Here is a 15,000-nt window from a genome sequence, read left to right as displayed (position 1 = left end):
TCTCTGTCTCTCTCTCTCTCTCTCACACTCACACACACACACTCTCACTCTCTCTCACTCACACACACACACACTCGCTCTCTCTCACACACACACACACAGTCTCTCTCTCTCTCACTCTCTCTCTCTCTCTCTCTGTCTCTCTCTCTCTCTCTCACACTCACACACACACACTCTCACTCTCTCTCACTCACACACACACACACTCGCTCTCTCTCACACACACACACACAGTCTCTCTCTCTCTCACTCTCTCTCTCTCTCTCTCTGTCTCTCTCTCTCTCTCTCACACTCACACACACACACTCTCACTCTCTCTCACTCACACACACACACACTCGCTCTCTCTCACACACACACACACAGTCTCTCTCTCTCTCACTCTCTCTCTCTCTCTCTCTGTCTCTCTCTCTCTCTCTCACACTCACACACACACACTCTCACTCTCTCTCACTCACACACACACACACTCGCTCTCTCTCACACACACACACACAGTCTCTCTCTCTCTCACTCTCTCTCTCTCTCTCTCTGTCTCTCTCTCTCTCTCTCACACTCACACACACACACTCTCACTCTCTCTCACTCACACACACACACACTCGCTCTCTCTCACACACACACACACAGTCTCTCTCTCTCTCACTCTCTCTCTCTCTCTCTCTGTCTCTCTCTCTCTCTCTCACACTCACACACACACACTCTCACTCTCTCTCACTCACACACACACACACTCGCTCTCTCTCACACACACACACACAGTCTCTCTCTCTCTCACTCTCTCTCTCTCTCTCTCTGTCTCTCTCTCTCTCTCTCACACTCACACACACACACTCTCACTCTCTCTCACTCACACACACACACACTCGCTCTCTCTCACACACACACACACAGTCTCTCTCTCTCTCACTCTCTCTCTCTCTCTCTCTGTCTCTCTCTCTCTCTCTCACACTCACACACACACACTCTCACTCTCTCTCACTCACACACACACACACTCGCTCTCTCTCACACACACACACACAGTCTCTCTCTCTCTCACTCTCTCTCTCTCTCTCTCTGTCTCTCTCTCTCTCTCTCACACTCACACACACACACTCTCACTCTCTCTCACTCACACACACACACACTCGCTCTCTCTCACACACACACACACAGTCTCTCTCTCTCTCACTCTCTCTCTCTCTCTCTCTGTCTCTCTCTCTCTCTCTCACACTCACACACACACACTCTCACTCTCTCTCACTCACACACACACACACTCGCTCTCTCTCACACACACACACACAGTCTCTCTCTCTCTCACTCTCTCTCTCTCTCTCTCTGTCTCTCTCTCTCTCTCTCACACTCACACACACACACTCTCACTCTCTCTCACTCACACACACACACACTCGCTCTCTCTCACACACACACACACAGTCTCTCTCTCTCTCACTCTCTCTCTCTCTCTCTCTGTCTCTCTCTCTCTCTCTCACACTCACACACACACACTCTCACTCTCTCTCACTCACACACACACACACTCGCTCTCTCTCACACACACACACACAGTCTCTCTCTCTCTCACTCTCTCTCTCTCTCTCTCTGTCTCTCTCTCTCTCTCTCACACTCACACACACACACTCTCACTCTCTCTCACTCACACACACACACACTCGCTCTCTCTCACACACACACACACAGTCTCTCTCTCTCTCACTCTCTCTCTCTCTCTCTCTGTCTCTCTCTCTCTCTCTCACACTCACACACACACACTCTCACTCTCTCTCACTCACACACACACACACTCGCTCTCTCTCACACACACACACACAGTCTCTCTCTCTCTCACTCTCTCTCTCTCTCTCTCTGTCTCTCTCTCTCTCTCTCACACACACGCACCCATCCAGTCACCTATAGGAGTCTGCAGTGTGCACGGTCTCTGATAATATCATTATCGATGTGTTTATTGACGTTATGAAGTGTACGTCACTCACTTTCACTCTGATGTAGAGCAGCAGAAGCAGAACGCAGTTAGAATGACCTCAAATCCGATATATGGGGCAATAATAACCGTACGAGTATCCGTCTCATATTCGTGTCATGACGGTTTAGTTGATGTTATTCATCAGTTTGATTAACAAGAATGTGGGTTAATATTGTTAGAGCTACAGTTAGGTTTTAGATACAGTATGTCTGTTTTTACTCTATTTCACCAATGAAAACAGTTCCAAACCTAGCCCCAGCAGAACGGTTGAGCTCAGAGAAGCACAGCGGGGATTGATTACTGCTTCAGTCAGTGTTATTAACAACTCGCTGGAATGGATGATTCAATGGCTCGTTCATTAAGACGGTGGCCACGTACTGGCATTTTTAGTTTCATATATAAAGTATTTCATTTTTCTGAATCATCATGAGCGCTCAGTCCAGCTGAAGCAGTGAATGTGTGCTGTGATGTCAAACACCCATCGCTCTGCAGCGCCGCTTTAAGTCTTCTGTTTGGGGAGTTCGGTGAGTTCCGTCGTGAAATACACGTCGTTAAAGCCGACCAATCAGGTTGTGAACGTATCACTGTCTCTTCTTTAGGTTCGCTGTCAAAAATGCCAGTGTGAACGCTAAACGGACCGGGACCAAATGTATCCTTTTATTTTTTTGTTCCGGACCAAATGAACCAAGAGAGTTGAACTACGTGAGAACGCTCCCTCATGTTCGTCTTCATCACAGAGTTGAAGATATCCGGGTCAGAATGATTCCGCTGGTCCAGTGCCCTCTTCCGTTTCTTTCTCAAGCCTCTGTCTGGAGTGTGTGTGTTTGGTGACGGCTTGGGTTTTATATTTATATCTGAAGGTAAATTCTATTCATCGAGTCCTTTATCAACAACGGTGATCTGTGTCATAATCACCAGCCCAGTACTTTTGCTGCGACACACATCTGCACCTCTGCACCTCTGGCTGATTCAAACACGCTCAGTCGCAGTACTCTGGTCAAAGCAAACTTTAAACGGTTCTTGCAGCCGCGAGACCTCACGGTGTTGCTATGGTTACCCCTATGGATGGGTACTGGTTCCCTCTCACACTGAAGCAGCTTGCAGCACAGCAGTATGCATGTCCTTTGTAAGCAGTGAAAATGTCAATCACACCTGTACAATCACTGAAGCGACACACACACACACACACAACGAATCGCTTATTTACACCATGTTATAATGAGAGGAAGTGTGAGACTTCCTTCAGCAGATTTCTTCTGTGTTCATGTGATTGGCTACAGTGCTCAGAGCTGCAGAGCACACGCAAAGCACGCAATGACTGGCAACTTTAACATGTGAAAGGATACTATGGCAAAGTTATCGCTTTCTTTATTCAAACTGATTTTTTTTTCATGAATATATGGTTGACCTGAAGAATGAAAGCTGTATCATACACTTGGAAAAGTATGAGCTATATCACAGCTTATCGACACTAGGTGTGTGACAATACACTGAGCTCACGAGATGAGACAAAATACAGATACTCGCTTCACTAGAACCAGACAATGTTTTAATACTAGTTTTAAGAAATTTTTAAGTTTGCAAAGCTCCGCTGCTTTTTAATGAGTTATTCTATGTAAGTATGCGCTAGATGGACATCTTTGACCTTTGTGTGGCGCTTCTCCATTCATCAGCTGCGACTCTGCAGTTGGATACTATTATGCGTGTCGTGTTTATAAGAGCAAAACATTCTGACTGGCTAGTAATGTTAGTTTGGTTGAGAGTGAAAGCTGTGCTCCTCTCGTACCATTGGTAGGCGAACTCATGGACTCGAAAGTGATATCTAGCAACAAGATTTTTTTTTAAATGTAGGACTATTTTTTCCCGCAGCCAACTGCTGCACGCCAGAGATCCGGCACGGTGCCGGAGACCTTTAAGCCCTGTGTTTGTGATGCTGTCTGCTGGAGTGTGACACGATCACAGTGAGCAGCACACAACACATCAGTGCTGTCATTCAAACAGCTGTTCACACTAACACTGAATGAAGCCACTGCAGCAGCACCTGCACAGACCTCAGCGCTGCTCAACAATGAGTGAGTGAGTGAGTGAGTGAGAGTGTGTGTGTGAGTGTGTGTGAGTGAGTGTGCAGCAGCTGAACACATCACACACATCCGTGAACACACAAACATCACAGACACAGCCAGTGAGCGCACACTTGACATGAATACACAGGCACTGATGGGAGTCTAGACTCGTCACGTGTCCTGAGCTGACCTCCGCTGATGGTGATGGACTGTGATGTCAGAGCTGTGGACTTCAGCTGGACCGCTGCTCTGAGCAATCAGAAGCAGTGCAGAAGTGACTCCAGAGGAAGCTGCGGTCAGACTGACTGAACTCTTGTATAAAAGCAGCGTGACTCTCACAATCACAATCATCAGTCATGTGATCAGGTACTGTGATTCAGCATATTATAATGAGCTCTTCACTACAGTGAAGCCCATAAGAGCTAGACATACCTGAGGGGCTTCATTCAGCCTAAACCAACCTTGCTTTCACTGGAGTAAACGTGGAGGAACCATGTTTTCTGGTGGACTGATTACCATGTGTATAAGCAGTTTTACTACAAACACCATGGTTAAACTGTGCATGCTGTAGTAAACCCATGGTTTATTTGTGGTTCCCGTGGTTTAACTATATTAACCTCCTTCCTTTTTTTGAAGTAAAACCAAAACCAAATTTGAGGTTACCATGGTTTAACAATAGTAACCTGTGATTACCATGGTTTAACTAGAGTAACCTTTTTTGTAGTAAACCCATGGTTAATGAATGGTTACTGTGGTTTGACTCTAGTATTTAGTGTGTATTTGCAGTAAAAGCAGGGTGAATATCTGGTCAGATCGATCGGGTTGTACTCACATCTCAGTCATGATGTCGTTTAAATGAACCCCGTCCACTAAAGTCATGAAGTCGGAGAGATGAGAGCCTCCGGAGCCCAGCGGAGAGACCGTCTTCACCTACACACACACACACACAGACACACACACACAGACAGACACACACACACACAGACAGACACAGACAGACACACACACACACAGACAGACACAGACAGACACACACACACACAGACAGACACAGACAGACACACACACACACAGACAGACACAGACAGACACACACACACACAGACAGACACAGACAGACACACACACACACAGACAGACACAGACAGACACACACACACACAGACAGACACAGACAGACACACACACACACAGACAGACACAGACAGACACACACACACACAGACAGACACAGACAGACACACACACACACAGACAGACACAGACAGACACACACACACACAGACAGACACAGACAGACACACACACACACAGACAGACACAGACAGACACACACACACACAGACAGACACAGACAGACACACACACACACAGACAGACACAGACAGACACACACACACACAGACAGACACAGACAGACACACACACACACAGACAGACACAGACAGACACACACACACACAGACAGACACAGACAGACACACACACACACAGACAGACACAGACAGACACACACACACACAGACAGACACAGACAGACACACACACACACAGACAGACACAGACAGACACACACACACACAGACAGACACAGACAGACACACACACACACAGACAGACACAGACAGACACACACACACACAGACAGACACAGACAGACACACACACACACAGACAGACACAGACAGACACACACACACACAGACAGACACAGACAGACACACACACACACAGACAGACACAGACAGACACACACACACACAGACAGACACAGACAGACACACACACACACAGACAGACACAGACAGACACACACACACACAGACAGACACAGACAGACACACACACACACAGACAGACACAGACAGACACACACACACACAGACAGACACAGACAGACACACACACACACAGACAGACACAGACAGACACACACACACACAGACAGACACAGACAGACACACACACACACAGACAGACACAGACAGACACACACACACACAGACAGACACAGACAGACACACACACACACAGACAGACACAGACAGACACACACACACACAGACAGACACAGACAGACACACACACACACAGACAGACACAGACAGACACACACACACACAGACAGACACAGACAGACACACACACACACAGACAGACACAGACAGACACACACACACACAGACAGACACAGACAGACACACACACACACAGACAGACACAGACAGACACACACACACACAGACAGACACAGACAGACACACACACACACAGACAGACACAGACAGACACACACACACACAGACAGACACAGACAGACACACACACACACAGACAGACACAGACAGACACACACACACACAGACAGACACAGACAGACACACACACACACAGACAGACACAGACAGACACACACACACACAGACAGACACAGACAGACACACACACACACAGACAGACACAGACAGACACACACACACACAGACAGACACAGACAGACACACACACACACAGACAGACACAGACAGACACACACACACACAGACAGACACAGACAGACACACACACACACAGACAGACACAGACAGACACACACACACACAGACAGACACAGACAGACACACACACACACAGACAGACACAGACAGACACACACACACACAGACAGACACAGACAGACACACACACACACAGACAGACACAGACAGACACACACACACACAGACAGACACAGACAGACACACACACACAGACAGACACACACAGACACACACACACAGTCAGACACACACACACACAGTCAGACACACAAACACACACACACACAGAGAGAGAGAGAGAGATGAGGCTCAGCACACCATCGCGGCGCGGCGCGGCAGATCCGCTCTTCACCCACCCAGCACACCAGAGGAGAGCGCAGAAAATCCTCCAGCAGAGGCGTGAAAGCGTCGCGCTGCATCGTGTCCATCGCGTGGGAATGAAGCGGCGGTGTCTGGAGCAGGATTGTGTCTATAACGCGCTCCTCATCCTGTCGCTCGCGTGGCTTTCCTCCGCGTCCCGCAGCCGTGAGCAGATCCTCGCGCTTATTCTCCGCCGGACGAGCGCGGCGCGATCGGTGCCTTCATCCCGAATGAGACGCCGCTGTTTCCCGTTAGATTCGCGTGACGTGTCGAGCTTCTAGCGGCAGGAGCGCGTGCGTGCGTGGCGAACAAAGCGCCGCCTGTGAGCTACTACAGCAAGCGCACTAACGAGGGCACGGGTTCAGCGCTCCGCCTCCGCCACACATCACGGGAACGAAGCGCACTGCACTACATAGACTGCACGGATACACAGCGCCTGCAGCTGCAGTGTCGACGCCTCCAGCGCGCTTCTCGTTTCCTCCATTCATTCACAACATAACGGGTACAGCAGCATACATACTGCGCGTGTGCGCCATGAGAACACACCCACTGCTGCCCCCTCAGCAGGCAACACCCGCACAGTCTGGAAACACTCACACAAACACCGACTCTGAGTGAGCAGCGCTGCGTTATAACGCGTCAGGCAGCAGGACGCGCGCAAACACGAGCAGTGCGCACGCGACGCGACACACACACACACACACACACACACACACGCACACTCCGCCAGTAAATATGATGAAGCCAGAATGGACTGATGATGAGCAGATGCAGTGTGAAGCTCTCGTGGTCGTGTGATCTTCCTCGCGTCTGTCTGAAATCACTGGTTTCTCCTGTGTTTTCTGATCGAGTGTGTAGATCTGAATATTGTGTCAGGTTTGGTGGTGTGGGTAGGTTAAGGGTGGGTTAAGGACAGGTTTGGTGATGTGGGTAGGTTAGGGTAAGGTTATGGTCAGGTTTGGTGGTGTGGGTAGGTTAAGGGTTGGTTAGGGTCAGGTTTGGTGGTGTAGGTAGGTTAAGGGTTGGTTAAGGACAGGTTTGGTGGTGTGGGTAGGTTAAGGGTTGGTTAGGGTAAGGTTATGGTCAGGTCTGGTGGTGTGGGTAGGTTAAGGGTTGGTTAGGGACAGGTTTGGTGGTGTGGGTAGGTTAAGGACAGGTTTGGTGGTGTGGGTAGGTTAAGGGTTGGTTAAGGACAGGTTTGGTGGTGTGGGTAGGTTAAGGGTTGTTTAGGGTAAGGTTATGGTTAGGTTTGGTGGTGTGGGTAGGTTAAGGACAGGTTTGGTGGCGTGGGTAGGTTAAGGGTTGGTTAGGGTAAGGTTAGGGACAGGTTTGGCGGTGTGGGTAGGTTAAGGGTTGGTTAAAGGGTCAACGGGTCAGTTTGATTATTATACGGGAACACGGTTCAATCTGTTTATATTATATTGTTTTGATAAATTAAGTATTTTCTTGAAGAACTGATATGTTTTCTGCTGTTGATGTGTGATTAAAGGAATATTCTTTTTAATGATATACAGTCGTATACTAATATAAGTGTTGAGGCGAGCATTTAGCTAAACTTAACTAACCACTCTTTACACAAGCGTTGTTACAGCAGCTAAAATTCCAGCGCCCATAAACATACTAAAAGATTAGTAAACATTTACAAAGGATGAATAGTCTCAACTTTAGATTGACTATTGCAGAAACATGAACAAATTAATAAATTATTTGTTAAGATGTGAAAACAGTAGTCTACACAACAAACAGACCAAATATATGGCCTTTACAGACTGTGATTATGAGTTAATGAATAATATATGATAACATGAATTGTTTAATGAATAGTTAAGTGCTTAAAAAGAGCATTAGGTAATACGTGAATGAATGGAGGTTTAGTGACATTTGTTAGCATTTAAAAGTACATTCATAAATAATCTTGTAATAATTTCTGCTAAAATTATTTGTAGGTTTTTAAAAAGTGGATGATCATATGAACTGAAAGTTTAATTAATGATCTGCTAATCATTATATAATGTTTGTTAATGAAAGTTATTATAAAGTGTCGTCATCATTTGTGCCTAAACATGTGAAATGTGTGGTTACTGTTGGAGAGAGCCCATGTTTCTCATGGGAAGAATGTCTCTGTCTGTACAGTAGAGTAATGATCTGGAGCACACGGGGTTTATGAAGAATAATGAGATGATCAGGAGCTGTGTTCAGACCCAGAGAGCACAGCAGACGGTCTCTGTTCAGCTGGAAACCGCTCGAGTGCCTGGGACTTACAGCCCAGAGCTTCCACAAGCTGCAGCGGAGGAGTCTCGGAGGCAGTCCTGCCACAGCTGAAGGAGATGCAGATGGACATTCAGAGCCAAAGGACATCAGGGAGTCCAGAAACAAATCAGAGAAAGTCTTGTAAAAACAAGTATTATCCTTACTCGAGTATAACACAAATCTGCAATACACAACTGGAATAATTCGCAATATTTAAGGCTGGAATACACTACTCAACTTTTAAAATCTGAAGACTTTCATCATACACTTACAGACTTTGTATTAGTCACAAAGGAAAAACTGTCCATCATGCACACGATGACTGAGGATCACACACCAGACAAATAACACTGCTTCTTACAGAGGATTTGAGCAGCATCTTGAGCTGCAGGTGGAGGTTACGGTTAGGGGTTTGGTGGTCACTTCTCTAGCAAAGCTTGGGCTCTGTTGGCCTGGGCTGTGGTGTTTGATTTTGGGTTATTAGTTGTGACTCTTGTTCTGTCTGATACTTTAACATCATGTGTCCGAGAAACTGTCGTTTCTTGGTTTTATATTGTTAATAAACGTTTTTGTTGTAACCTTACGAACCCTCCTACAGTGTCCTCCTTTCATTTGTCATGGCTCTGAGCAACAAAACTCACTCGGAAACGTGCTCCTTGTTGCTAAGTTTTCTCAATTCGGCTCAAAAGGTCAAACATGTCTGATCTCCTTCCACAGAGTTCGTGCAGAGCTCTGGCTTACCTGGACGCAGTCCTTCTCTGATTTACACTCATCACAGCAGGTCTACTTTATAGTGAATAAATAGGATATCTTACTTTTTTAAATATAGTCCGGAAAAACTAGTTTAATAAAGTTTTAATTAAGAAATAAATTGTTAATTTAGTACCATTTAGTTAATTAGCATTAGTAAACAGATTATATTATATGAACTAATATAACTTATAATGAGCGATACATTTGTTACAGTATTTATCCATCTCTGTTAATGTAGTCACCCTCCTGTTTGTTTTTGCCATTGACTGAATAATGAAGAGGACCTGGACTTTACTGACACCCTGCACTTCTCTCCCACAACAAGAACACTGATGTAGTGACAACTATTTCATCTCAGATTGGCCTCAACGTGAACAGAGACAGACCCAGATCCTCAAGATGAAATGCACAAGGGTCCAGTCATGCCAACAGAAGCCCCTCGGTCTGGAGACTCCAGTTCTGTGTGCGGTCGGCTTCTGTCTGCATGCTCAGGCTTGGATATGGTCACCTTTGTATTTGTCCAGTACTGTGGACCGGATCAGCTGCACTGGTACGCTCACGTAACTGTGCTCGTATGCACTTCTGCTGCTTTCTCGAGACAGCCGTGGCCATCCTTCACATCTTCAGGACTCCTTGTATGATGTGTAGGAGATCGCCAGACCAGAGATTTCCAGCCCTGTTCCTGGAGTCTCCTCAATCAAACACACCAGATTCAGCTCACGGTGCTGTGCTCAGTCTCCCGCACACCCTCACTCAGGATCTCTACATTACTGCACTGATACCGTCCTGAAGGAGCGGAGGGGCTGCTGCTTTAGCATTGCATTCTGTCACGGTAATACTAGCATGTATTAACCACAATCAAATGTCTGTATGATATTACACTCTAAAAAATGCTGGGTTAAATACAATTTTTTTTTTTAGAGTGTACGCTGTACCCACATTTGGAAAATGGGTGCACTCGATATGTCCACTGGTTTCGGACACCACTACAAACAGTGCCCTATTTAAGGGTACAGGACCTGAATAAATGTGCAGTGTTGGGGGCCGCCGGTCCAGACCTCCAGAGTACACTTCTCACGTTCTGCACTCATTACTGATCACAGTCATCACACTCCAGCGTCAACTGTCCTTCTGTTAGTACACACACTCAAACATCACAAAATACTGAACAACCCTGTTTAACTGCAGGACCAAATTTAATCTGAAAATTGTAAAAATATCAAATTGATACAAATGCTCTTTAACGGAGATGGTGCTAGTAGGAAAGTGTAGAAAAACGAGGGGGAAAACAAAAACAGCTTTTAATATTTAATCTGAGCATCTGGCAGTCGAGTGCGATCAGCTTGTGTTCTGCGAGACAGAAGAGCCCAAAGCTCGGAGATCAGAGAAGCGTTACACCGCTGCAGTGCACATGCTTCATCTCCGCCGCACACAAACCTAAACATTTCACTGCAATTTCATGTGTTTTAAAATCTTCTAGCCTGAAATACAGACGTCTGAGAATAAAGGTTAATACGGTCTCACTGGAGAAACACAGGCGTCCAGAGGAAAGCAGTAAGAAAGAAGCAGCCACTGTACAGCTCTCATACACATCTGCCCACAGCGCTGAGCTTCACCATCACAGCAGCCCGCGAGTCCCAGAGTCTGAGCCAGTCCAGCTTCACTAGCGCGGCTAGTCCTGCTAGCGTGTGCGGCTCACTGGAGAGCAGACCGCTGAGCTCCTCAGGTTCAGGTGGGGTGAGCACAGCGCTACAGCGGGCTTTACGAGCCCAGACGAGGCCTCTTGTGTGACGCCTGCTCCTCGTCATCGCTCTCCTCCTCGTCTTCATCATCAGAGTAGTCCACGAGCCCCAGCGGTCCGGTCTGAGGAGCACAGGCAGCTTTAGAAGAGAGCACAAGCTGCTCAGACGCTGCGAGTCGATGGGAACAAGCGTGACGTACCCGGGCCGTCTGGCCTGAAGGTGGCGCTGCAGGTGTGGAGCCGCTGGAGGAAGCGGAGGGGGGAGCTCCTGCAGAATGAGAGAACCGGAACTTAAAGCTGCCCGTCGTCGTCCGCTTGGGCTGGCTCTCCTTGTCCTGACCTTCTTTAGCTGAAAGCAGAAAACAGACACGTGACAGGAAGAGCGCCGCGGGGAACACTAGCAGCTTCCAGCTGTCCGCAGGTCTCATGATGCTCAAGGCACACTTTAGAAAGACATCCGGAAGACCAAGAAAAGATCATTTAATAAGAAAATGTCTTATTAGCAACACTTCAATGTTTGGAAAAACAACTAACCTTTTAATTCATTTTGCAATTAAATAAAAAGCTCAAGACTTGAATATCTCTGCTTGAAACACCAGTATATGGAGATAACGTTTGCTCACACTGCAAACAAGTGATGTTATTCCTCGCTTTCTGCAAACCTCCACAGATTCTTAAAGCAAGATACATTTACTTGAGAAGATAAATGACCAAATAAGAACGATAAAGCGGAGAGTTCCGGTGCTTGATTCTGATTGGCTGAGCCGCGTTCGAAGCTGTTGTAAATGACGCTACAAAGTAACACACACCTTTGTTTACGTTTGTGTGTTGCTCGGCAACCACTTTGTAGCAACCACAACTGTTTCTGAGGAGCTACATTGTTTGCTGGAAGAATACTGTGTTTATTAATATCATTTTATTTGCTCGGTTTTATTTTGTGTAACCTTACTACGTATATGGAATAACCGTTTTATAAAAGCAGTAACCCCCGTGAAGCCGTGGTTTACAGTGAATTTATAATAGCTAAGGGGGTTTTAGGCACTCCGCTTCGCCGCTTAGCGGTTATAAATCCACTGTAAACCACGGCTTCACGGGGATTATTGCTTTCGTCTTTTTTAATGAGAAACTGATCAAAGTGAAGTTTGCAGAAAAATCACCGTAACTGACTGGGGAACACACGTTTTCATTCCCCACAGGCAGATATTAGTTCTTGTTTCAGGAGCATGAACTCCATTTCGTTCAATTTCTCAGAGAACAAAACGTATGTTCATATTGCGTCTCAAGTAAATGTTTCTTGATTTAAGTATGTTTAGGTATCTGCATTGGAAAACAAGACAAAAATACCGAGGAAGACTTTCATATCTTTGCAGTGCATGTAACATCTCATGAGTTTTCTTGATTTGTGGACGGCTGAATCAAGACTTCAGGAGCTGCAGGACCTCTGCTAGATCCAGTACCTTTCTCGCTCTCCATGAACTTCCCGTAGTCGCTCTTGCACTTGTCCAAGCCGGTGTCAGCGGTCTCCTCGTCTTCATTCAGCCACATGTCCTCGTCCTCATCAAAGGAGCGGGCGTCCCTGCGGCACCTGTGAGAGGTTCACTGGTCTGTTAGCAGCAGTCAGTCTGAAGGAATGAATGAAGGAAGGAAGATGCAAGGCTGAGGTGTGGGCACCTGCTGAGTCCTCGGCTCTGACGCTGCTTCTCCTGCTCATAGCGGCCCTTCAGGCCCTTGAAGGTCTGCACGTACTCGATGGACTCCAGCGCCGTGTAGAAGTTGTCCACGATGTGCTCAATCAGAGATCTGCTGTCCTCCTGATGAGGGAAGGGCAGCGGTCAGACTCGAGCGGATCAGACTGTGTTCTGCAGAGGCTCCACTCACCACTCTGATGAACTCGAAGAGCTCGATGATGGCCGAGTTCAGCAGGTTGTATCTGGTGCCGTTGTCCAGCAGTGCGCTGATGACCGGCTCAAACAGGTTTCCTTTCACGATGTAGTGGTTGTAATACTCATCCTTCAGTCCAATGATTCTCCTCATGAAGCGCAGCGCACCTGCACAATCACATGAGCAGCTCACAACCAACCTGACACAAGAGTGTGTGAGTGAGTGTCTGTGTGTGTCTGTGTCTGTGTGAGAGTGTGTGTGAGTGAGAGTGAGAGTGTGTGTGTGTGTGTGAGTGTGAGAGAGTGAGTGTGTGTGTGTTGTATCTGGTGCCGTTGTCCAGCAGTGCGCTGATGACCGGCTCAAACAGGTTTCCTTTCACGATGTAGTGGTTGTAATACTCATCCTTCAGTCCAATGATTCTCCTCATGAAGCGCAGCGCACCTGCACAATCACATGAGCAGCTCACAACCAACCTGACACAAGAGTGTGTGTGTGTGTGTGTATGTGAGTGAGTGAGTCAGTGTGTGTGTGTGCGAGTGTGTGAGTCAGTGTGTGTGTGTGTGAGTGAGTCAGTGTGTGTGTGTGCGTGTGAGTGAGTGTGTGTGTGTGAGAGTGTGTGAGAGAGAGAGTGTGTGAGAGAGAGAGAGTGTGAGAGAGAGAGTGTGTGAGAGAGAGAGAGTGTGAGAGAGAGAGTGTGTGAGAGAGAGAGAGTGTGAGAGAGAGAGTGTGTGAGAGAGAGAGAGTGTGAGAGAGAGAGTGTGTGAGAGAGAGAGAGTGTGAGAGAGAGAGTGTGTGAGAGAGAGAGAGTGTGAGAGAGAGAGTGTGTGAGAGAGAGAGAGTGTGAGAGAGAGAGTGTGTGAGAGAGAGAGAGTGTGAGAGAGAGAGTGTGTGAGAGAGAGAGAGTGTGAGAGAGAGAGTGTGTGTGTGTGAGAGTGTGTGAGAGAGAGTGCATGAGAGTGTGTGAGAGAGAGAGTGTGAGAGAGAGTGTGTGTGTGTGCGTGCGTGTGTGTGTGTGTCAGTGTGTGTGCGTGTGAGTGAGTCAGTGTGTGTGTGTGTGCGTGCGAGTGTGTGTGCGTGCGTGCGAGCTAGTGTGTGTGCGTGCGTGCGAGCTAGTGTGTGTGCGTGTGAGAGAGTGTGTGTGCGTGCGAGTGTGTGTGTGAGAGTGAGTCAGTGTGTCTGTGTGCGTGCGAGTGTGTGTGCGTGCGAGTGTGTGTGTGAGAGAGTGTGTGTGCGTGCGAGTGTGTGTGTGTGAGTGAGTCAGTGTGTGTGAGAGAGAGTGTGTGAGAGAGAGTGTGTGAGAGAGTGTGTGAGAGAGTGTGTGAGAGAGAGTGTGTGTGCGTGCGAGTGTGTGTGCGTGAGTGTGTGTGAGAGAGAGAGTGTGTGAGAGAGAGAGTGTGTGTGTGTGTGAGAGAGAGAGTGTGTGTGTGTGCGAGTGTGTGTGCG

General features: G+C 47.4%; 2 protein-coding genes across 7 annotated transcripts in view; both read right to left on the bottom strand.

Moving 5' to 3' along the window:
* Positions 1–7,630, bottom strand: part of LOC107571558 (girdin) — a 53,120-nt gene extending 45,490 nt beyond the window's left edge. For 3 of the 4 annotated variants that reach the window (XM_016257882.1, XM_016257879.1, XM_016257881.1), the window contains exons 1-2: positions 6,929–7,630; positions 4,865–4,962 (exon numbers count right to left, since the gene is read on the bottom strand). In XM_016257882.1, the coding sequence (XP_016113368.1) occupies positions 4,865–4,962; positions 6,929–7,000 (170 nt within the window). In that variant the 5' untranslated portion in view covers positions 7,001–7,630. The remainder of the gene's footprint in view (positions 1–4,864; positions 4,963–6,928) is intronic. The other variant, XM_016257880.1, reaches the window with a different exon arrangement.
* Positions 7,631–11,112: 3,482 nt separating this feature from the next.
* The window catches only part of LOC107571561 (serine/threonine-protein phosphatase 4 regulatory subunit 3-like), a 22,597-nt gene continuing 18,709 nt past the window's right edge, over positions 11,113–15,000 (bottom strand). For all 3 annotated transcript variants that reach the window (XM_016257890.1, XM_016257888.1, XM_016257889.1), the window contains exons 13-18: positions 13,881–13,998; positions 13,555–13,606; positions 13,348–13,487; positions 13,134–13,261; positions 11,877–12,025; positions 11,113–11,798 (exon numbers count right to left, since the gene is read on the bottom strand). In XM_016257890.1, the coding sequence (XP_016113376.1) occupies positions 11,697–11,798; positions 11,877–12,025; positions 13,134–13,261; positions 13,348–13,487; positions 13,555–13,606; positions 13,881–13,998 (689 nt within the window). In that variant the 3' untranslated portion in view covers positions 11,113–11,696. The remainder of the gene's footprint in view (positions 11,799–11,876; positions 12,026–13,133; positions 13,262–13,347; positions 13,488–13,554; positions 13,607–13,880; positions 13,999–15,000) is intronic.

This window comes from Sinocyclocheilus grahami, unplaced genomic scaffold (genome assembly GCF_001515645.1).
Source record: "Sinocyclocheilus grahami isolate Dianchi unplaced genomic scaffold, SAMN03320097.WGS_v1.1 scaffold1613.1, whole genome shotgun sequence".
Classification (NCBI taxonomy): Eukaryota; Metazoa; Chordata; class Actinopteri; order Cypriniformes; family Cyprinidae; genus Sinocyclocheilus; species Sinocyclocheilus grahami.
The sequence above is the reverse complement of the archived record's forward strand: the minus strand, read 5'-3'. Positions and strand labels throughout refer to the sequence as shown.